General features: G+C 34.3%; 2 protein-coding genes across 7 annotated transcripts in view; one reads left to right on the forward strand and one right to left on the reverse strand.

The window, feature by feature from the left end:
- ATP2C1 (ATPase secretory pathway Ca2+ transporting 1) overlaps positions 1–13298 on the forward strand; it is a 92521-nt gene extending 79223 nt beyond the window's left edge. For all 6 annotated transcript variants that reach the window (XM_087712941.1, XM_087712938.1, XM_087712939.1 and 3 more), the window contains 8 exons: positions 220–270; positions 1289–1455; positions 2989–3057; positions 8667–8783; positions 9320–9467; positions 11234–11329; positions 11539–11680; positions 12432–13298. In XM_087712941.1, coding sequence (XP_087569067.1) covers positions 220–270; positions 1289–1455; positions 2989–3057; positions 8667–8783; positions 9320–9467; positions 11234–11329; positions 11539–11680; positions 12432–12565 — 924 coding nt within the window. In that variant the 3' untranslated portion in view covers positions 12566–13298. The remainder of the gene's footprint in view (positions 1–219; positions 271–1288; positions 1456–2988; positions 3058–8666; positions 8784–9319; positions 9468–11233; positions 11330–11538; positions 11681–12431) is intronic.
- A 395-nt stretch (positions 13299–13693) lies between these two features.
- ASTE1 (asteroid structure-specific endonuclease 1) lies at positions 13694–24203 on the reverse strand. Its single transcript, XM_014065938.2, has 5 exons — positions 24067–24203; positions 20348–21684; positions 18838–19048; positions 16718–16913; positions 13694–15072 (listed from the first exon to the last, which is right to left on the reverse strand). Exons 2-5 carry the CDS (start codon positions 21662–21664, stop codon positions 14784–14786), a joined length of 2013 nt encoding a protein of 670 aa, XP_013921413.2. The 5' UTR covers positions 21665–21684; positions 24067–24203; the 3' UTR covers positions 13694–14783.
- Between the last annotated feature and the right edge of the window lie 352 nt (positions 24204–24555).

Genomic DNA, 24555 nt, shown 5'->3' on the forward strand with positions numbered 1-24555 from the left:
TTCTTATATGGAGTTATTTTTATTTCCTACTGAGAGCATTGTATTTACTTAAAATGGAAATAGTGTCGTCATAGTTTTGGAGCATTTAATTTTTTCCCCCCATTAGAATCATAGTAGGAGATGTGATGAGAATGAGAAAGGTAGGCCATATGAATGTAGATTAACATTGTAAAGCCTAACTTTTACAATAATTGAAATGTTAATGCTTCCACCTCTTAGGTAGCAGTCTTCTACAGAGCCAGCCCCAGACATAAACTGAAAATTGTTAAGGTATGTATCTACTTTCAAAACAAGCATTCTTTAATTCAAAAACAACCAGCTGAAATTCTTTAGAGCTCTTCAAGAGAATGCTGCAATTTAGGCTACAGGACAACATTAAAAATAGTCTGGGATAATTAAAATTAAAATGTTTTCTTTGAAACATTGATTTCAGCCAGTCAGTATTTATACAATTAATTTCAAAAAACAAGATTAAATAACTTTCAATAACATACATTTATCTCATACGAGATAACCCATGATTTGTTGGGTTATTGTTTCAGATATATTTCTTTACCTAAACAAGAAACAGAATGATCATAATCAGGCAAAATAATCAGAAGCATCTTTAATCTCCCGCATTGAGTTTCCCAGTGGGAAGCATCAAAAATCTTTCTTTTCCCTTCTCCTTCCCTTCCATTTCTCTTTCTCCTCCCCTCCTGTTCTTTCTCCTCTCCTTTCCTTTCTTTTCTTGCAGGTAAGTAGTTGCTGCTAGATGACCTTACCTGCTGTTTTCCTCATTGCTGACTTTCTCTGCCAGCTTCCCAATGCAAAGGCTTTGCTAGTGGGAAAGTGCCATGGAGGGTTTGCAATAGCAATCAACTTTACAGTTCTTTCTGGCTTCTCCGTTAACTTTTGGGAAGTTGTCAATGAGCACTGGAAATAAGAAGCATGCTGCTGACTAACATGGCAACAGTAATGAAGAGTTAGCAATCCAGTGGCGTAGAAGTGGTCATAATTTCCCCAAATTTCATTCTCACAGGAATCATTGGTCCCAGCATTCTATGAGTTAAGTCTATATAAGGTACTCTGGTTTAATAATACTTTCCAAATTAACCCAGTTGACTTGGCTGAGTTGAGTTGAGTTTACAAACAAAAGGACACATGGGTTTTAGTAGTATATAGATGTTCATATTAGAGTTCATGAAATCTTCACCTTCATAAAAGGAGGTAGGCAATGTTTAAATGCATATGTTCATTATAAAATCTTAGACTAGAAAAATATTTTGACATTTTTTTTTTCTCTTAGTCACTTCAAAATAATGGTGAAGTAGTTGCTATGACAGGAGATGGAGTGAATGATGCGGTAGCACTAAAAGCTGCAGATATTGGAGTTGCAATGGGGCAGACTGGCACTGATGTTTGTAAAGAAGCTGCTGATATGATCCTGGTGGATGATGACTTTCAAACAATAATGTACGTTTGAATTATAGGATCATTCTGGATGTAATATAATTTTATTATTTGTATGGTGTCATTTGTGTAGAAAGTAATTGGCATTCCATAGAATAATCCTATTCAAAGAGATGCAGTGGCTCAGTGGCTTAATCATGCTGGAGATGGTCTGCTCCAGCAGTTCAAGTTCAAGCACTAACACTGTATGCCCACTGTATGGATGAATTCCCACCATTTGCCTCAGATCCTTCCCATTAGCAGTTTGAAAGCATGTCCTATGTCAGTAGATAAATGGGCACCATTTTGGTGGAGAGACAAGTTGGTACTCTGTGCAGGCAAGCAGCTTGCACAGGCAGGCTGCTGCCTCCGAACTTTCCCATTGTGGTGCCCTATTTGAAAACTTGTATCAATTAATTTATTTTGTGCAAGGTGTAGCCTATTTGTCCTATATAGAATCAAAGCAGCATTGCTGGTAGAAAATGGAATATCTCACAAAATATGAAAAGGATTTGAAAATAGTTTTAATGTAGTGAATAAAGTTGGGGGGCTATCATGTAGTTATTGGTATAAATGTGGACGCAAATGTGAGAGTTTGTTGCTGAGGTCGCTTTACAAAGTGCCTACAAGAAACAAAAATGGAGGAATATACTATGTAATGCCAGCAGACTCATGGCTATGCTTTGAGTTATTACCAGGTGCAAACTAAGGGCTTCAAATTCAAAATTTCCATTGTAGCATCATTATTCTGTTGCTTGTTTCTTGTGAAAATTTGCTTCAGGTTGGTTGGTTATCTGTTTACAAGTATGAACCTAGTATTTCAGAAAGTGCATTGTCATTATCTAGTTTTGGTTATAACTTCTTAATTGAGAGACCTAAATTGTGAACTATAGATGACAAGCTGTGGTGATGTTTGATTTTTGTGATCTGCCTTTCTTTGGAATCAGTTTGACTTAATTGATTTTACTATTGATTTCATTGGGTAGATACAGTAACCCACTGAATGGGTTAATTAAAAAATAATAATACTGGATTAATTCCTTAGTTGAGCAATTCTAGTATAGTAGCATAGAGTTTGGTTCTAAACAAATATGGTTGTGGGTGTTCTTGATGTAAGCTAGGAGCATGTATATATGCATGCCAATCTGTAGCATTCCTATATTATATTTATGTTGTAAAATTTTATTATACAAGTAAAAGTTAAGGTTGATGATGGGGCTGAAATTGTTAAAGTCTTGATGTATTTGAATGAAAAATCATTTTCTTTGGGTCCAGCTGATGAAAAAGTCATGAATCTCATGAAAATCAGGCAAAGTGTTAGGCCTTTTAATAAAAGTTGTTAGTTGTTTACGGTGCTACCACATTCCTTCTAATTTTGATTAATTTTATATACAGAAGCTGAAAGAGATTAAATTAATTTTTAAAGTAATTTAGATAACACTGAATGTAAATTAAATTAAATGGTCATAAGCATTGAGTTTTCAGGATGATGTCCAATTCTTTACTTTTTCCCTTTTCATTTTCTTTAAGCATTCTATCTTTCTTTTTGTATTTCAGGTTTGCTATTGAAGAGGGTAAAGGAATTTATAATAATATTAAAAATTTTGTTAGATTTCAACTTAGCACGTAAGTTTGAAAGCACAGTGTCAGATATTTCTTATAAATTTTGTTTGCAGGATCATTTACATAGATGTTTGCATGACTGGTTTTAAAATAAACTGAATTTGGTATTGCTTCTCGTGCATGCTTTTTGCTCTTCAGCCCTAACTGCAATATTTCTTAATAATGATTCTAAGTAATAGATTCACTGTCATATCTGCAGCTGATAGTTCAAATCTATATATAAGTTATTCACATAAGATTTTGAACAAATGTAAAATTTCAATCTTTGCAGCCTATATTTAAACTGCATGAATAATCAGATATAAATTATGTATTTCTATAAATAAATGTTGGATTGATAAAACAGATATGCAGTAGATTTTTCAGCTTTTAATCGTAGATTTGGATAGTTTTGTTTATTTGATAAGGTATGCATTTTCCCCACATTGTAGCAAATGAACTCAATAGGAACAGGGCTTATAAGGCCCTGTGAAAGTACTTTCACTTCTGTGTAAGAATGGTTGGTCCTATTACATGATAACTGCGTGATATGAAACTTAATAAACTCAGATGTTTTCATGAAGCTCTTTTCACGTCCTATTGCTTATGCATTGTTCTTAAAATGACAGAAAACAGTAAAACTAGATATTTTGCTTGAGGTACCATACCGTATTTTTCGGAGTGTAAGACGCACCAAGGTTTTGAAGAGGCAAATAAAAAAAAAAAAATTTTTTTTTTTGCACTCTGCAAACATCGCAAAAACGGCCTGTTTTTTTTTCTTTCAAAAAAAGGCATGAATAGCCTGTAGGAGGTGGGGAGCAAAACGAGCAAAAAACATTTTAAAAAGGGCATGGATAGCCTCTAGAAAGCTTATAGAGTGCTCTTGGGGGCTGGGGGGGGTAAAATTGAGCAAAAAATGGACCATTTTGGTGAAGGGGGCGGGGTTTCAGGAGGCAAAAAATGCTGTATTCAGTGTATAAGACTCACCCAGATTTTCAGCCTCTTTTTTGAGGGAAAAATGTGCATTGTATACTCCGAAAAATACGGTAGATATAACTCCTTGAAGACTTAACATTTATTTTGTGATATATGTTCATCCATCTGATACAAGAAAGATTTTGCTACAGTAGATGTATTAATTTGAAATTACAATAGATTTCAGCTTGTTTTTGCAGCTCTATAACAATATTACTCTCTGAATATTAATTGATGCTTTTATATAAAAAGGAGCAGTGTTCTATTTATAACAAATTGTTCCTGCTAGATGATTTATTAATTATAGGTACTAAATGTAACCTCAGAATTTAGAGAATGGAAAAAAACCCTACCATCATATCTGTCTTGAAACTTACTATGTAACTTGACTTATATCTATGATACCTCTCATTCCCTCTGCTGCATTAGCTTTATTGTTTCAATTCTGATATAGACATGTGTTCATATTAGAAAAAGCACAGTACTATTCATGCTTGATAAGCGTTAAAGAAAGCAGAGATGGGTGTATGTTGGAAAATAATTTAGTAAACTGCTGTGAGTCATCTGTTTGTATTGACCCTTCCTTAAATGCTACCATGTTTCCCTGAAAATATGATATATCCTGAAAATAAAGCCATGCCAGATTTTTGGGGTGGGCAAAAATATGCACTCTCCCCTGAAAATAAGTCCAGTGGACAAGCACCCCCTTCAGCCTGGCAGAACAGCATTCACCAACCTGAAGGCATCAAGCCACATGAGCAGTGGGGGGGGGAACCAGCGTTCGCGTGGCTTGGTGCCTTCAGGATGTTGCTGGGTCAATGAGTGGTGCTCTGCCTGACTGGAGGGGGGGGATGCACGAGTACATGTTCCCCCTGCTTGTGTTCCTCCCAGTCCTCTCCACAACCTGGCCCAGTTCTCTCTGCAGGGCTGCCGCCGCTGCCACCATCCCAGCACTGAAGATGGCTTCTTCTGTGCTTCCAAACTCCGGAAGTCTGTTTCCAAGTCTTCCGGGAGCCAGGATCTTCCAGCAGCTGGGGCAGAACCATAGAGCAGGAAGGGCACTCTCAGAACAGCCACTGCCGGAAGACACTCTGCCCCAGCTCCCGGAAGATTCAGCAGCAAACTTCCAGGGTTTGGAAGCCTCAGAAGAAGCCTTCCTCAGATGGTGGCAGCAGTGGTGGCCCTGACCCTGAAGAGAGCTGGTCCAGGCCGTGGGGTCCATGCAGGTGCTGGTGGTGGGTGCACATCAACGTGAGAACTGGGAGGTGCGCAAGCGGGGGAGGACAGGCCCGTGAGTGGGGGAAGTGACCTCCTGCACCCCCCAAAATAATAAGACCCCTTGATAATAAGGCCAAGATCATATTTCAGTAGTCAAAAGAAAATAAGACTCTGTCTTATTTTCAGGGAAACACGGTATCAAAAAAGTTTCTGAGGAATCATCTGGGGGAGAAGTCGTCCCAATTACATAAAGGAAAGAAGTGAATGAACTCAAGGAAAGGCTGTGATGCAATGCAAACCTGAATAGACTCAGAAAATAAAATAAATATGGATTCATGCTTCAAGACAATTGACATGACCATCATGTTTTTTTCCTTTCTTCTTTTCTTATTACTGTCTTCTCTCTGCATTTTGGAGTTTTATTTATTATGATCCTGAGGGTATATATTTAATTACACTGATTTTTCTAAAGGAGCATACATAGATTTTTTTTGACTAAAGGGCAAGATAAACATGTTATCAATGTAGTAATTATTAAGACTAAAAATAAAGCAAACTTTTTGCATTTTGACAGTATTGCATAGATTCCAACATACAAACATAACACAACTTTTAAAATAACTCTTTTAAAAAGTTGGCCATAATTTGCCTAGACTAGAAAAGAATCAAGTAAAATGTTACAGCTTCCAAACATCCTTTTGAAATTATATAACATTGTTTCGCAACTTCTAGATATATGGACTTAATTTACACAATTTCACAGGAAGCAGGTCAAAGTCTAAGCATTTACAGTAGAGGTTGTCAAGGTTGGAAAACATGTATGTTATAATGTATCAAAATGTTTTGAGAGAGATTCTCTTAAGCATATCCAAGTTTGGAATTGCCTTCAAATTTGATACATATAGAAATTAGTACATGTTAGTATATTAACATGTAAACTATGTAAACTAAACCATGAATATTTTGTTACTGGAACCTTGATTTCTTATAAACACGAAAAAGTCCAGTTTATTTCAATTGTTACAAAATGCATATTCTTTTCTTTTTTTTTAATAAATGTTTTTTAATTTTAGTTTAAAACAGGTACAGCATCTTTCTTTACATCTGTAGAAAATGTATCAATCAATTACAGATAAGTTTTGGTACATCTCCTCCACAGTCAACCAACATAACTCATATTAACTCAAGCATTATTATATATCCATTTTCATTTAACTGTAATTATTATTTAGAAATATTAATAAAAGTAATAATCTTGAACAATACCTGCCCACACCGGTGGGGAAAAAAAATCAAAAGAAAAAAAGGACAAATAAAAAAAAATTAAAATAAAAAATAAAAAATAAAAATAATACAAAAAAGGACAAAAACGACAAGTGACAAGGCAGGAAAACAAAACAAAACACAGGTGTCTATTATGAAAAAAAAAGGAAGTATATCAACTGGTTACAACATGCTTTGGTGCTTCTCTTCCATTAACTCATATTAATTCAAATATCTTAACTCGAATATTTACCATATCAACATCATTATACCTCCAGTTTAAATTACCTATGGTTATTTAAACATCCTTCATCCTTAGCTATGCTAAAGAATTAATCCATAACACATGCTGACAATTCATTTACTTATTTGTAAGATCCTCTATTATCATCAAATCCTCATATCCTATTTTAGCTGGACATCCATAATATTTAATTATATCATATATCCTAACATTTTCCCAGTATTGATTAACATTTGATTGTATGTATTTTATTTAGTTTTTTTAATAGTGATAATTATTGTAGTTAATACTCTTTATGTATAATCTAAAGATGTTTTCTCATATCCAATTGTTAGTTATCATATCAACTCCACATTATATACATTACTATCAATATCAATTATTATTCAACTATATCTGTTACAAGAAAAAGCAATTAGGTTTAACTAGTTTTCAATTGTATTCTTCAATCTATCAGCCAGTTCCAAATTATATATATTACTATCCATATCAGTCATTATTCAGCTATATCTATTACACATTAAGGTAATCAGATTTAGCTAATTTTAAATTACGTTCTTCCATCTGTCAGCCAGTGTCTCTCCAATAGCAAAAACTTCTCAAACCAATTGCCATGCGTTGGATAAATTTACCAAATGTTTTCATAAGCAAATCCAGACAAAGATATTTTTGCACCTTTGGACTCTGAATGTCAGTGATGAAATAATAATGTTGTCCCGGGCTTGTAAAATTTTCCAAATTAACTTTAATTCTCAAGGGTGGATTTTCCATTCCTCCTGCACTCTGTCTCTTTAAATGAGTCTTCTTTATAGCTCCCCCCCTCCTTTCTTCCTCTGAGATAGACCAGACACCATTTCTCACATTTTCCATTTGTATTTCAGGAACATTTAAACATTCAACGATCTCAGTTTTTACTTCATATTTTAAAATCAGATGATCCAATTTTCTTTCCAGCCTTTGATAAGAGTCAAAAAGCCCTCTACATGCGGAAAAAAGAATCTGAAATGAAATCTTAGAGGTTTTTTGAGACGCCATGATGTGTTGTAGTTAAAAATTGCAAGCTCTTTTTTTTTTTCCACAGACTTTGAAGCACTTTTCTTAGTCTCTTACAGGCTATGCAATCTTATCTGATCGTAAACAGAGCCAAGTAATAAAGTAATAAAAATGTCGAATCGTGACGGGCTAATTAGTAGAAAATAAATTTTACGATCCACTTAGGGAGAGTCAGAGGGGGGAGGATGTCGAGGAGTTTCTTGAAGCATTTAAGAAGTAAAGTAACCACCAGCCATAAATCCATTAAAAAAAGCCAATTCGCCGCTAAATTTCCCTGTTCTTTGGCTTCAGTTAGCTTAAGTTTTTAACGCGAACAGTCTCTCTTGGATGATAAAATCAGCTTACCAGATGACATCACTTCTACCATTCTTAGGGGCAACCTGCAGTTTCAGTTAGCACGCAGCTAATCCAAAAAGGAATTGGCACGAGGAGTTAATACCCCCCCCCAAAGACTTGCGAGTGTCTCTGAGGTCCTGGGTCTCTCCTCACCTTCACTGTCGTCTACAGGACAGCTAGAGTTCAAAGAACCCATCCAAAAATCCTTCGGTATAGAGGAATTTCAGGAGTAGCCTGAAACTCCATCTTCTCACTGCTAAGCTCCGCCTTCTTTTTCTCAAAATGCATATTCTTATCAAGCAGACAAAACCATCATAGGCTTTATTTCAGTGCGGGGAAACTAAATTTTGAATTGCTGAATGTGAAAGCTATAATTTATGTTGCCCCAAATAACATGTGATCTGCTTTAAAGCAATTGGATTTTTATTGTTTATGTATATTTATTTGCTATTTATTTATATTATATTTTTCTGTTCTACATTCTCCCTCATCCTCCCTTTTTTTGGCTATGCTGACAGCTGTTTAAAATAACTTTTTTCAACAGGAGTATAGCTGCATTGACATTAATCTCATTGGCCACATTAATGAACTTTCCTAATCCTCTCAATGCTATGCAGATCTTATGGATCAACATTATCATGGATGGGCCTCCAGCTCAAAGGTATTTTTTAATGTATCAGGGTTGCATAATTGAAGCTAATGCATTTTTTAAAAAAATTATTATATAATTTGCAGTCTGTAGTTGAACTTTTTACAATTCCCTCCATTCAAAAGGCAGTTATATCAAATTTTTGGTTTAGCTGTCAGGACTGCATTTGAAAATTGGTGCATTAAATATTTATTTCTGTATCATTTTCAAAAGACTGCTTTTTAATATCACCAGTAGACTACAGGACATTTGAAGGAAATTACTAAATTACTAATGGTAAATGGCTTTTAAGAAATACTGACATGGTGAGATTACATAAGTACTACTGCAGGTAGTATCAGATAAAAGTTAATTGGATTAAAACCAGAATAGTTCATTCACATTTCATTAATTTCAGTGACTAATCTAGTCTGGATTCAGCCTATTTTAATTAGTTGATAGACAAATATACACATACACTTAAGTTTATACCAAATTCTGTATTAATTGATTTATATGATATTAATAAAGGTAAGCATTTATAAAATTTTTGCTTTCTTAATTTTTAGTCTTGGTGTTGAGCCTGTAGATAAAGATGTTATCCGAAAACCTCCACGAAATGTTAAGGACAGCATTTTGACCAAAAATCTGATCATTAAAATTCTAGTTTCATCTATAATTATTGTATGTGGAACACTATTTGTCTTCTGGAGAGAGGTAGGAACCATCTGTTTGTAATACTAACATTTACTTGCAATATTGTTTATATGACAGGAAATACAAATATAAAAATATATAGGCTATGAGAGAGATCTAAAGAACCATATACTGTATTTTTTCGGAGTATAAGATGCACTCCCCCCCCACAAAAAGGGTGAAAATTTGTGTGTATCTTATACTCCGAATGTAGCTTTTTGGACGCTTTTTTCACTCCTAATGAGGCGCTAACGAGTGAAGCTTCAGTGCTTTGCCTGCTTTACTCACTTTGAATATGAAAAAAATCCAGGTTCATTCCAGCTGGGAGAAGCCAACTACGAAATATTTGAAGACTGCTTTAAGACGTACTTCTTTTTGTCCAGTTTCTATTTTTGGGAGATAATCCTCTCAAGGGAAAGACAGCGTGTTCCTGTGACTACATGATTTATATTCTTTTCGGAATAATCCTTTTAAGGGCAAGGCAGGAATTTTTCCTATCAGCTATCTGAATATTCTCAATGGTTTCCTTCAGGGAAACACTGGGCTGGTTTGTTGATTCAACTTTGTTACATTTTTACAAGGTGTGAAGTGCTGTTGGCTGAATGCCCAGACATCTAGTTAAGTTTATTAAGAATTTTCCGCTTGGGGAAAGAAAAAAAATGGCAAAAGTATCATTTTATTATATTGTGTTTGCTTGCTTTTCTGGGGTTGTAATAATAATGAATACCTGGTAAGCAGAATTTTGTTTCCCATATTTTTCTCCTGAAAAACTAAGGCATATCTTATACTCTGGTGCGTCTTATACTCCAAAAAATATGGTAATATGTTCTGTGCAAGCAAGAAAGCTATAGATTCTGGATTTTTAAATAACAGCCTTAAATGTCCATGGCATATTAGTTTTCTAAGATAAGAGAGGTTTTCAAAATTAATATTGAAATAATAAGGGATCGTGTCATACAAATATATATATATAATTAACTTCTAAAAAAAGAATCTCTAGCAGCTCTTCAAATAACAACGATCAGATTCAAATGCCAGCTAGTACATTTGGTAGTTAAAGACAGAATTTTTTTTAAAAGGATATGGCCTAAGAAAGACCAGCATGTAATTTTTTGAGATTTTATAGATTCATAGCCTATTTTTAAAAAAATAATTGCATGATATTGAAATAGCTATTATGTAGTATAACAACACTAAACAAAACTCTGCACTATGTAGATGTTTTGATTTCAATCTGAGAATAGATAAAATAAAATGGGGGAAAATGGAAATAAAAAATGAGGAATTAGTCAAATAAACTCTGAATACTTTGTTGACTTATAAGGCCGATTCTGAATTGTTAGCTATACTAACAGATGCAGTGATGATGCTGGCAGTGCTAGAAGCTCTAAGGGTCTGAATGGGAAGGATCCTGACAAGACAGAGTGGCTATTTTGACATACACACTTACACATAATCAGATGATTCTTTATCTTTGACTTTGGATGGAGTAGCACTTTCTGGACTGAGCAGGTGCACAATTTAGCATGGAAAGCTGAAAATCAGAGTATTCTTGTAACAGCTGCACAAAGCACTTAAAGTAAATGGATATCATCATCACCATATTATTATTGTTAGTTATTAGTAGTATTATGCTCCCAAATCAGCCAAGTGGGAAGTCCCCAAAATTAGATATTCTTTATGATACTAACATTTCAAATCTTGAGGAAAATTTACATTCAAAATGTTTTCATAAACTATTAGTGAACTTTATACATTTATAAATTAAGACTTTTTTTTTTTGGCAGCTACGGGACAATGTTATAACACCCAGAGATACAACAATGACTTTCACTTGCTTTGTATTTTTTGATATGTTTAATGCATTGAGTTCGAGATCTCAGGTATGTGTTCATCTGATTTGAAAATTTTATGTAATATTTTTGGAAAAATATAAGATACATAAATAATCAGTACTATGTTTAAGACCATAGTTAACTCACATTTCCATGCAGTTAATAGAAAAATGTTTTGTTATATTTAGTTTGCTAAGAATTTTGCTTTTAATTTACTATGGAATAAATAATTGCAATTTCTTTTTTTTAACTTCCAGACTAAATCTGTATTTGAAATTGGACTTTGCAGCAACAAGATGTTCTGTTATGCAGTTCTTGGGTCTATAATGGGTCAGCTGCTGGTAATCTATTTCCCTCCACTTCAGAAAGTTTTTCAGACAGAAAGTCTAAGCATAACAGGTAAGGGAACATAGCTAAGTTTGGTTTTCAGAATGAAATGTTTTAGTTTTAATGTGTTGTATTAGTAAGGCATCCAAACATGTATAAAACTGTATATAAAGCATCATATTTAGTATTAGAATCTTGTTTTTTATCCTTTTTAATTATATTTTTCCCATTTCTCTCCTACCGAATTTGTTCCCTGAAGTTATTTTTTTCTTTCCTCTTATACATTCAGCATTATAGGAATTAAAAGTGAGGGAACAGCCTTATCCATTCTTATATCTTCATGTCACAGTTTTTCTTTTATAATTTGTAGGAAGATTGCTCAGCTAAAAAATAGCAAATTATGATTTATTTTAAACTAGGATCTGAGGGATAGGAATGAATAAAGCATGCAAACTGAGGATTCTTGTATGGGAAACCAGGAGGTTATGATGTTCCTTCTGTTCTTTGGGCTGTTCAGCAATATGAGCTTGTGATAACTCATTAAAATTAGCTTGCTCTGAGAATAGCATTGATCTGTTCCTCTGACCACCTTGTTATTAGACTCAGGACATAGATATTTTGGGGGGAAACTGTTGAAATGATCATTAAATGTACATTAAAAATAATGTTGAGCTTTTCAGTAGTCCTAAAGAAAAAATTGTAATTCCTTCCAGGTTAAAACCCCAATGTTATATCAGTCCTTTAAGTTATTTTAAAAGTAGGCAATCTATAGCTTATTTCTTGTAATGGTGAATTGAAAAGCCATGTTTTCATTTATTTTTAGATTTGCAGTTTCTTCTGGGCCTTACCTCTTCCGTGTGTATAATATCAGAGATCATAAAGAAGGTTGAAAAAAGCAGGGAGAAGACCCAAAAGCATGGTAGTTCACAACACTTGGGATCATTTCTCGATGTATGATGCACATTGCATTCTTTACCTAACTAGAAACTGCTGTTTATGTACAAGGGAGAAACAATATAAAGGGCTTTTGACAAACCCTTCTCCCTGAAGGATAATAAACTTTGGTAAAATTAAAGACTGTTTAATTCTAAACTTCCAGATAGGGAGTAATAAATTATGCAATTTTGGTAATTTTTCCCCTCAAAGGTAATTTTACTTTCCAGATTGATGGAACTTTGTAATATGAGAAAGACTACTTTAAAAGGAAACCTATGTCAAGAGTTTGGCCCATCTTTTTTTCTTAACAGATGTATGTCTATAGAAATAAAAATTAGATGAAATATGTTTTATGGTAAAGGTGATGGGATTTGATTATGGAAATATTTGAGGTATTCTATTTATCTAGATTAGGGGTGGTGTCAAACTTGTGGCGATTCGTGACGTATCAGGACTTTTTTCCCCTTTGCTAAATCAGGCATGGGTGTGGCCAGTGCGTGATGCATCTGGCCTGTGGGCCGCAAGTTTAACAACCCTGATCTAGATTGAATTATCTAGACTGAATTACAAGAGTGCCATTTTTCAGCTCCTGTATTTATTTCCATTATTCTGCATTGTGTACCATGGGTTTTTCTTTTTGTATCCTGATCCTTTTTTGCACAGGATGTAACTGTCAGATCACTGTCTTTTCTTTCTTTTTGTGACTGAAAAGTCTATATTGCAATTTTCAAGTAAATGTTTGCTTTCCTTAAAATATGTGATTGTATTTTATGTAGAACTGGATCACAAAATTGTTTTCACTTCCATGGTAGTCTAAATATTTTACTTAATCAAAGTTACTAACTCATGCTTTTCAGTGGTCCCCCTACTCTCCTATCTTTCAAATTAAAGATTTTCTAGGCCAAAATTTATCCATTCCACATTCTATTCTCACAGCATCCAATCAAATATCTTGGGAGGCCCCAATGTAGGACATAAACACCATAGTGTACTAACATCAGAGATGGGTTGCTCTTGATTCGGCCCGAATCAGGTGAACCTTAGTAGCGGCAGCGGGAGGCTCCACCACCTGCCCGCTTCTGCGCATGCGCACACATGAGCGCACCCAAACCGGTAGTAAAAAAAATGGCAACCCAACACTGACTCACATCAATGTTATTCAGTAGGTTTTACTCAGATATACTTCTTTTGATCACGGAGACAGATTTATTATCTGACTTTACAGAGACATAGTAAAGGACTATGAATGTAAACTTGAAGGGGGAATGCAAGAGGGTTACATAAACAGCTGCTTAGCCCCGAAAGAGAGAAGGTGAACAAGCAATTTAGGAATACCTTACTTTGATTTTTTTCTGTATAAAAAGGAGAGAAATTCTGTCCATAGCACAAGTTTGTTATTTTATCTTGCAAATAGAGTTCCACTAGTGCTTGTGGAGTTTGTTTCCTGATTAACTGCAAATGGCTGAGAGAAACTACTATTACTGTACATTTCCTTTTATTCAGCAGAGGAATTTTAAACCTCATAAATCTTTCCTGCACATCAGTCTTTTGATACTCAGATTTCTTATCTTTTTTTAAAAGCCTTTAAAAAGCAGACTTCTATATTTTATTTATTCATTTTTAATCTGTAAAATTCGGAAAACAAGTATCACTTGGATTTCTGAAAAGAGCTTTACTGCTAGTAGAGTAATGTAACAGAGTCTTGAGAGCCTGTCAAAATAATTCTTCAGATCAATGTATACTTAATGTGATTATGACAGAGTTGCTTTCAATCGCTTCCTCAATTTTCCCTACACTAGGCTAAGGTTTCTCTTTTGCAATGGTTCTGTTTTTTTCTCTATTTCTTCATTATCATATGCCATTGCAGCCTTGCAATTCAATAAGATTTACAAGATATGTAAAGCAAAAAAATCAAAATATCTATGGTATTATTACAACATAAATAAGGTAAATAATGTCCTTAAATGTATACACATGCAACAAAACAATAAAAAGATGGCACAATAGGTAAGCATCTTTGAAATATCTTTCAGAAAACATTTCCAAAGTAAGATTATTTTTTTAAATATCTTCTGAAAAATTATCCATTATTAGAAACAATACAGCGATTTTTCATGTTCCTTAATTACCAAACGAATAAATCCATTTTAATAGCATTACTTCTTTAATTCTTTTGAGAAATAACTTCTCAAACCCAAAGACAGATAAATATCAACAACCAGTCTGGAATAATGAGCTTTCAGTTCTCTATTGCCAGTGTTGCAAACCTGTTAGTACTACAGAAAGGTAGAGTGTCCACCATAGTGCTTTCTTGTGTATCTGGCAATTTATTAATAATTTTCTTATTCTTTTTCCTTTGGGATTTTGATTTCTTCTGAAAGAAACCTGGTGGTGTTGAATCTTTTACTATCTGTATCATGCTGCAGTAAAGCTTGTAGATCTTTGGCGATGTACTGAGGAGGTTCTCTGGTGTGGAACTGGATTTAAGCTGTTGATATAACCTATGGACAAGGGTCCCATTATAAAGCCTGTCAAAAATGAAAAAGACAAGTGGTTTTCTATAGGAGAACTTGGAGCTAGGTGTTAAAAACCATACCAAATCAATGAAAGAAACGCCTTTTCAGATCTGTCTCGGAAATAAACTCCCTTGCATTAAGTTGAACTCATGGTGATACTATGGACTATCCCTGTAAAGTTTCATTTTATATAATATGGAAGTAGCTTACTACTGCTTTTTTCTGAGATGTTTCACACTTTTCAAATCAATCTTCCAGTTCTGGAATTTCCTATTGATGTTCTATTCCAGAATTAGCCAGGTTTGCTGGTTTTAGCTTTCCAAGATCTTTGAAGTTGCTGTGCCCTAATTGGATTTTATATAAACACTATAATTAAAACTTTATTTGGGAAACCTTGTTTGAGAAAATGCTAGTGCATTCAGAAAGTATTCAGTATCCCCTTCACTTTTGTCAATTTTGTTATGCTGCAGCCTGATTCTACAGTGGCTGAAATTCATTTTTTTCCTCATTAATGTACACTCAGTATCCCATAATGACAGTGAAAACAGAATTTTAGAAATTATCCCAAATCAGTGAGTATTGAACATCCCTATTCAGCAGCATCAACCATTGAGAGAGGGGGAGTAGAGTGGCCTGTTTTTAGGTCAGGTTTCAAAAAAAGAGCTAAAGATATTATACATTTTACAATGAGACTTGTCTCCCAGACTTTTTAAAATTTATATGGGAAAATTCCATTACATCTAGGTAAGAAATAAGCACCTAAACATCTGCCTGTAATTGAAAAACTAAACCATGGCACCACAATGGGGTATGGGCCAACTATTTGAATTGAAGCAAACCATTGTGCTCCACATTTACTCTTGACATTCTGAAATTTTTAATGCAAATCTGTAAATAAGATATAGAAGCATGCTTGTATGTTGAATCTTGAACAGTTGCTTATAATAGCATTATATAATATTAGAAAGAAAATAGGTTGTTTAAAAATACTTTCATTATCATCGATTTCCCAAAAGCAAAACATGAACAATCTTTGAAAAAAGCTGAAATGCTACTAGCAATATATACAAATCAGAAAGTGATATTGTTGGCAAGTAGTAGTTCTAGCAAATGGAAGCAAATATTTATAGCTCAGGGTTGCACTGTAGAGTCATTGGTGCGCTCTGAGCTTATTTGCATTTTTGCTTGCAAACATTTCATTACCTTACATCAGGGAAACTGATGATGTTACTTAGTCAAGTAATGAAACATCTGCAAGCAAACAAACAACCAAGCTCAGAGAGCATCAAGGACCCCATAGTAGTTGAATACTGTATTTTTAATTCAATTATTTATACTGTTGTCTTCAAATTTGCTACTGAAAATATTTAACTTTACATAATAGCATTTTTGGTTTTGTGATCATAGAAAGAATTACTGCTGCTAGAAGTTATTAATCCAATGCCCCCCACCTATCTGAAAAATACAGAAACAGTACAATGCCACAAATGTGCAATTACAACTATACTTTTGGAAAAAGTATGAATTACAACTATACTTTTGGAAAAAGTCAACTTCTGAATAACATTTTTATATGCACATTCTAATATTATATTGAAATTAGAGGAGCATCCTTTAGAATAAGCACCTACTAATGGGATGTTTTGGGAATACCTACCGTGTAAGATCTGGCTCAGGGAAAGGTCTACAAAGCAGCTGGTTGAGATACAATCCTGCTTGCAGGCAGCACTGCCATTGACAGAAAATGTGTGCAACATCTAATTCCAAAGAATCTTTTGGGGATTTCTTTTCTTTCCATTTCAAGTACTGGTCATGTACAATTTTATTGACCTCAGCATGTGGTGTTTCAGGATCTAGATATAAAAGAAAAAAAAACATTTCCTGAACACTGAATGGTTTTATTTTCATTGAATGCATACTATGTAAGAATGAATACCAACGTTTCTAAATTTTTAGAACCTCAAAATCATAGCCCTTCCTTATTTACTATCTTAAATTTGGATACCTCTCCTTACATTGGAATAGTGTTACAAAAACAAAGGAAGCTTGAAAAAGTTTTTTTTTTTACTGCTAATATGTTTTACTGAAAAATACTTAGCCAATCCTTATTTTTATTTATGAACAGCTTCTATAACATCCTATAATTATCATGTTTAAAATCCCTTCTCAAAACAGTTTTTCCCATGGAGGCTATGAAAAGAATCCTTTTGCTATACTATACTTACTATACCCAAGCTGTAGTTGCTTTACTTTAAATAATTGTATTTTTCTTTCCCCCTTAGTATTGATGATTTTTTCTCTTATCTACTACTACTTCTGTTAAGTAGACAACATGCACACAGATATTAATGTACACATGGACTAAGAACAATGATACAAAAATTAAATATGCATGTCCTCAACTCAATTGCAGATCAGATTTCATTTATGGGATATATCATCTCCCTTTTAAATTCACAAATTTATATCTTTTATGGTTATATCAAAAGTGTTTTGTTTGTTTGTTTTTTAAAAAAGCAACTGGACTGATTTTTGAGGAAAACCAAGACATTTTGCTTCCTATCCTGAAAGCTTCATCAGTTGTATTCCAGGATAGGAAACAAAATGTCGTTTTTCCTCAAAAATCAGTCCAGTTGCTTTTTCAAAATTAAAAAAAACATCACTTTTGATATAACTATAACTTAAATCTTCATAAACATCTCTTGTGGTTATTACTTTTACTAGATGATCAGAATATACTAATTTCCACTACCCATCACGGATTTAGTCAATGAAGGCTATCGCGTAATGCTTCATGGTAAGACAGAGGACCAGGTTACCAGCCTTAGTAGTACTCCTATGATGTTTACACTTCTTTCCTAATATTAAAGATATAATACTGGTTATTTGTACTTCAGCCATTATTCTACAATTGCAACGCAAGTTTTGTTTTTACAAGCATATTCTAGATAAATTAGACAAATTTACTGACTACCTACAAGCCAATATACCAGTGATGTCAAACTCATGTCGCCATGTCATTGACATGTGACATAATGTGACTATTTCCCCTTCACTAAACCAGGGGTGGGCATGGCCAGTACGTGATGCATCCAGCCTGCAGGCTGCAAGTTTGACACCCCTACAATATACTGTTGTCCACATCCTACAAAGTGGAGGTATACTTTAGAATTCTAATGAGATGCATGATACAAACATCAAATTCTTCAGTATTCTTACATCAGCTTTAAATATTAGATGTTAAATTTCTACAATGATTTCCACATTTTTATTTGGAGAGTAAGTAAAAACATTTTTTTTTAGTCAGCTGGCTTCTAGCCTGCAATTCCTCACCATACCGTATGGGTTAATCATGTGAGACATATCAATGTTTCACATGATTAGCCTAGAATATTGGATATCCTGAAATAGGATTGGCTGATCTGGATCAGAAAGAAAGTTCCTTCATGTTCCAGGGTGTAAACTGACCATGATTAAAAACAAAAACAGGAGCAGTAAATAGAATATTACTTAGAAGAGTAATTTATGATTTCTATAACAGTAACCACTAAGGAAAAGTTGGATTGGATATTTATAACGCTGAATGTTTTGCCCAACTTCCTATGAAGTATTTTAATATGAAGTTGCTTACATAATACAAAACTTCAACATGCATTTCACAATTTTACTTAAAATATATCAGATACCAACAAAAGTGAAACAAATGAACTATAGCCTTTGGCTAAAATAACTGGAAAAATTCATGTGTCAAATAAACCTGATCCTCTCTAAACCTACCTGGAATGTGCAACATCTTATCTAATTCACCAAATGTTACTCCAAGTAGTAAAGCCTTGATGTGCTGTAGTGTCACTTTGGGTTCTGAAAACTTGGTCCAGTAACAGGTTGCAGCCATAGGGAGTTGCAGCAAACAAGGAACTGGTTCAAGGACACAGGCTGATACTCCAAACGTCTCGGAAAAAAATAGAAGACGCTCTGCGATGGGTGCCTACAAATAAATGATAAAGCTTTCATGAAAAATACTGTTTCCTAAGTAATTTTAATTTTAAACTTATAATTTTATTCAGTAGATCTACAGTTCACAGTGAGGCTCTTTAGAGAAAAATTAATACTTGCATATGATTAGTTCTTCTACTTCGCCTGTTTTGGGGAGTTGAGAGAATTATTAATAATAAACATTCTGCCTTAGTAAATTACCCCCAATCTCTTTTCCCACACCAAATATTGTTATCTTTTATGTCATACATATCCCATAAGGACTCCTGCTGCATTGTTCAGTTATCAGCAAAAGATAAATGGAACTTCTGTATACATTTTGCAGTGTAGATATCAATCAAATTATTTTCAAAGTCACTGTTTCAATCTTCCCATTACTTCTTTTAAATGTAAAATGTAAATATACCTATTTCTCAGGACAATAAAAGACACAGAATAGATTCATTAGCATTTATGGAATGCTAGACTCCCATAAAATTTTGGTATTAAAAAAAATGGCAAAAACAACCTAGTACAAAAACTGTTAAAATATTTTTATTGAAAATATTCATTTCTGTAATTCCCCCAAAACAATTGTCTTTGTATACCCTATCTGCTGAACCACAATGAGTTAACTCTGTACTTCTGATTAAATGTACTGAGATCTACTTTAATAAAGCTTTAGTCTTTGATGTCCCACAAGATTTTTTTTCTTTTTTATTGCAAAATACTATCACTGATATCTCTTTATAAATTTTGTGACAGGAATTCCTTTGCAGTCAAGGTTTTGTAAGAAAACTATTTAGAGACATCAAGAAAAAGCTTTAATGGAAAGCCTTTCTCACAGGTTACTAGAAAATTGATTATATCATTTATTTAATATATCCATTAATTACAATACATGTCTCTTTTTATAAGTCAGTGACATAAATTTTTGCAAGAACATTCCAAATTTTATACTTAAGAAATGTTCTGCAACCATGGAAAATATTTTTTCCTAGCTTCTTTAATGTGGAATAAATTCTGAAAAGTTGTGTAATTTATATGAAAAGCATAAATGTATATTATTTTGCTAGCCATAGATTAAAAAAAGAATCAGAGTCCAGAGAACTGCTTGCTATCTCTTACAGCATTAAGCATCAACATCAGTAAATATCAGCAGAATTGATCATGCTTTTCAATATGTATTTTCAGTTATAGAGGTCAAATCTAACTTTAAAAATGATTTCAAGTGATAGTTATCAATCTGCGCAGTATGTTTCATATGTGTTCTGTATTGGAAATGTTTAAGTATATAATTTTAATTATTTACCTCATTTAATGTAGCCAAAGCATACCGATTGTCTGGAAATTTCTGTGCCAATTCTGCTACACAAACAGATGATTTCTTGAGTGATTTTTGGAATCTATCAAATTCATAGAAGACAGGAGGAAATGAAGTTGGCTGTTTGTTCAAAGAGGGACTAAGGGAACTTGGTGAAATGTTCAACAATAACCAATAGATAACTTGTCTAATTGGCAGAGTTATGGAATGAGCACTATTTCTCTGCATATTCTCCACTTGAACAGGAAGGATGGTTCTTTTTAATATAAGAGCGTCACTAATAAATGGTGCTAGATGTCCTTTAATTAAGTGTGTTGCAACCCACTGTGGTAATTTTAATTTCTTCATTTCCTCAGATTCATACATACCACTCTGGAAAAAATCTTTGAGATTGACATTAGATGGTTCATATTCTTTCATGAAAGAAGAGAGAAGCTGTTGTATGTCGTCTTTTTCATGCTTTTTAAAATACTTCAATACATTTTCCATTGCCTCAGAAAGATCAGCAAAATGAGATAACCAGTTCAGCAGTCCCTGAATGTGGCCATGCTTTCTACTTTTCCGCCGGGATTTCTCTATAGGAAGGTTTAGTTTACTAAAGAATACTTCCATAGCTGGCAGATTTATGTAGTCATTGCCACTCATTACTGCAAAAAGAGGCAGCAGGGTTTTGTTCATATTGCTAAAATGTCTACAAAATCTTTGTAATGAGAAACACCGTGTTGGGATGTAGCATTCTTGTGAGTCTTTACATTTACAAAGATTTCTCCACTGAAAATAATTTAGAGGACAATAGCCTGATTGGAGGTCAAAAATGCAAAAATCACTATCTAAAGTTAACACAGGGCAACTCAAGTGATTGGCTAGAGATACAATATCCCTGTCTGCCTCTGAAAATGATTGTACAAAGGGCACTTGTAGTTCAGTTAGAATCTGCTTGAAGACCTCTCTGACAAGCAAAGGCAATACACTTCCTCCACCACCACGAGAAAGTGAATGGGCTGCCTGGATCTTTTCCTCAGCTCGTTGCTTTAAAGTTGCAAGTTTTTTATTAGATGCATCATTACCTCCATCCAGCACAACATATGGCTGTATGTGGCACAGAGCCAATGACTGAAAAAACTGACGTATAATATCTGTAAAAGAATCATAATCTCCACCATACTGAATATCCAGATTTGAATCAAAATAAAGGTGATGATACAAATTATTTCCATCAATTATTACATCTGTGTTTCTCAGCTGCAGATCAACAAAGAATTCACTATGTTCCCCTACAAAACTTGTTAGGCCATGAATGCCCATTCTTATTAGTTGGAGTTCCCCTGTTAAAAGGAAAAGAAAAGAATCTTTCAAAGAAAAAGCACAAGAATGTGGAATTAATTGGGCAACATTAATTATTTGATACTGCAGTTAAAAGTATTTGAACCCGTGAAAAAGCAATTGAATTAGTGACTAAAATTCACATACATGGATGGATTTGTTGCTATAAGGATAAAGCCAACTGAAATTTATTAATTTGGGGAGTAACCTACTGGTCTTCAAAAAAAAAAAAAAGTATAAATTTGTCCCCTTTTGAAATAAGGTCCTATCACACGTCTAATTACATCAAAATGAGCCCAACAGTGTCAGAGTCCTTTCTCCCCATTACCACAGCAAAAATGTTTTGGCAACCATCTTTATGGAAAATTTCATGAAGCTATTAGGAACTGGGCCTTCAGGCTAGAAATACAGATGCTTCCTCAAGCATGCTTAACAGTTTCTGGGCTCTTATATGCTTGTGGCAATCCCAGGATTTCTTGATTTCTCTAGTTAGTTTGATAAAAACAGGGTAAATGGCCCAAAAAGTGTTTAAAAAATCTCAATGTTTCATAATTTAAAATGTGCTTGTTAATTTTTTGCAAAGACAAAAGAAAAATTCCATTGCTATACTTTATACTTTACCATTAGAAACATCTATAACATTGGAATTTGAATATTGCAACATTTGAAATGATTCACTAGAAATACACATAAATGACATCTTAGGTTAGTGAAAAATCCCATTCACCATTTTACATATGACTAAAATCCCATTCTTCTTTAACAGATGTTTGGGTCTAACAGACACTCCTTCCCTTCATTAGATGTTAAACTGAAAGTTTATTGTATGTATCAATCACTAGAAAAAAATACTTAGATTTAAAGCTGGTACGAGTAATTTCCATGGTTTTTTATTCCAAAAGCAAAATATTAAGAATTACTTTGGGAAGCCAAACAATGTTGTCTACTGCCATGCTATAAATAGTTCCCATATTCTATTCTATAGCAAGGTTTAATAAATATAAACCCTTCACATCCCTCCTCTATTTATCCCACATTATTTCATAAATTACTTGGAACAGAAACCTGTCTACTTAGGCCAAGCAGGCAGTAGTCATATATGCGCTTGATGTTAAACTATAATGAAGGAGAAAAGTAATACAGTCAGTCCACAATTTAATGACTGTTAGATTATCTGCAACACTGCAGATTTTTTTTACTACTGAATTTTTACTTAAGGATGTATCCATCCCCATCCTTGGAAAAAAATAACCTATAGCAATCTCAAGGGAGCATCATCCAAAAGGAACTCTGGTGGAAAAGTGATTGAGGCCATTTAAAAGGGAAGTGGGGAAGAATGCTGCCTTACATTGTGAGACAATTTGGTCTAGTAGTTAAGGCACCAGATGAGAAAACAAAATAATGACTTCAAGACCCATCTTAGCCATGAAAGCCAGCTGAGTGATGCTGACTTAATCATTCTCTCTCAGCCCAATTCACCTCACAGAGTTGTTGAGAGCAAAATAAAAGGAGGAAAATGTGTTGGATGTTTGCCATCTTGAGTTATGTGTAAAAATAACAAAGGTAGAATATAAAGGAATAAAATTCAGCAGCTACATATAAACTAATCACAAACTTCCCGCCTTTCTAAAATCTAGTTGATTCCAACACCACTCATGTTTTGTCAAGGGTAGTTTCAGAAAAAGCATTTTGTTTAAATCATGATCTAATTTCCAAATGACTGAAAACACCATTCCCTAAGAAGTTGCCAGCACATCAAAACTTATTACAGATTACAATTCTTAAAATGAATGCAACCTGTTGGTAAATCAGTGTTGTGAGCTTTTTTTTTTCAAGGAACTGAAATATGTGTGTCTGTATGTCTGGGCTACATGAATGGATATAGTCAACCAAACCCTGAATGAACGCTGTTAACCCTTAGCTTTCTGTCTTGTGGGCCTGTTTTGAAACAGACCGGTGAATGGGGGTTGAAAACAAAAGTGGAAATCAAAATTATCCTTACATCTGAATAAGTCATCAGCTTAACACTAAAAATTAAGCCCCTCCTTTAGACAAGCCATAGCTTTTTGTGCGGATTCTCTTGTATTTTTACAGTACAGCTCCATAACGGAGTGAAGTTTTGCAGATTGTTTTCTTTGGCATGAACTTGAAATTCTGTTGAATTTCCAGTTGCCCAGCACGTTTTCAAGCAAAGAAAATCTTGCAATTCTGTTCCCAGCAACATCGGAAACATTCCGCCAGACCCATGTTTCTAATTTAACGTTTTGATCCAGTACACATATTGGGCGCCGGATTACCGAACACTTTAATTCTAAAGACGCCGAGAGGCGAACATCTGATGACCGTGGTGGGCGGAGCCACCTCTAACCTCTTGGACAACGTACCTCCGCGCAAACAATTCTTGAACTCTCGCCTTTTACAATGGAGCGGCAAATAAGGCGGCCCACGGTATTACGTCATCGCCAATCTGTACAGTACCGTGTGTTGAGAAAGATGTGTGAATTTTAATTCCCAGAATTCCTCAGCCAGGAAACGGAAGCATAGCTGCTCCCACCACAGCGCGCCTTCGCCTAGCAACAAAACCCAAACACTGAGGAAGCGGAAGAAGGCGAACATTATTGGAAGAAGAGAACAAGGCAGGTGTTGTTTGTGGGGAATGGGAGAGGGAGGCTACGCGAAGGATATAATCCTAACGTCCCCCTCACTATGGTATGGTACTGCTGGCAAAGTAAATGAATTTACTTTGAATCCCATATTTTTCCGACCTGCTTATCGCAAAGTGTTTTTATTTGATATTTAGATATGTAGTGATTCTCGAGGATCCTAAATCATCCCGAATTTTGTTTGTTTGTTGAACAGTTCCCTCGTCCATG

Source organism: Thamnophis sirtalis, unplaced genomic scaffold, assembly GCF_051295495.1.
Source record: "Thamnophis sirtalis isolate CommonGarterSnake01/CBP01778 unplaced genomic scaffold, rThaSir2_p1.2 scaffold_4, whole genome shotgun sequence".
In the NCBI taxonomy this organism is placed as follows: Eukaryota; Metazoa; Chordata; class Lepidosauria; order Squamata; family Natricidae; genus Thamnophis; species Thamnophis sirtalis.

What these genes read in the sequence shown, in the direction of transcription:
- ASTE1 (XM_014065938.2), bottom strand. Translation starts at nt 21,664, where the DNA reads ATGGGCATTCATGGCCTAACAAGTTTTGTAGGGGAACATAGTGAATTC. An exon ending in CTTTGGCTACATTAAATGAG is followed by an intron (nt 19,049 to 20,347) that starts GTAAATAATTAA and finishes ATTTATTTGTAG; the next exon opens with GCACCCATCGCAGAGCGTCT. An exon ending in CCTGAGCCAGATCTTACACG is followed by an intron (nt 15,073 to 16,717) that starts GTAGGTATTCCC and finishes CATTTTTGACAG; the next exon opens with GCTTTATAATGGGACCCTTG.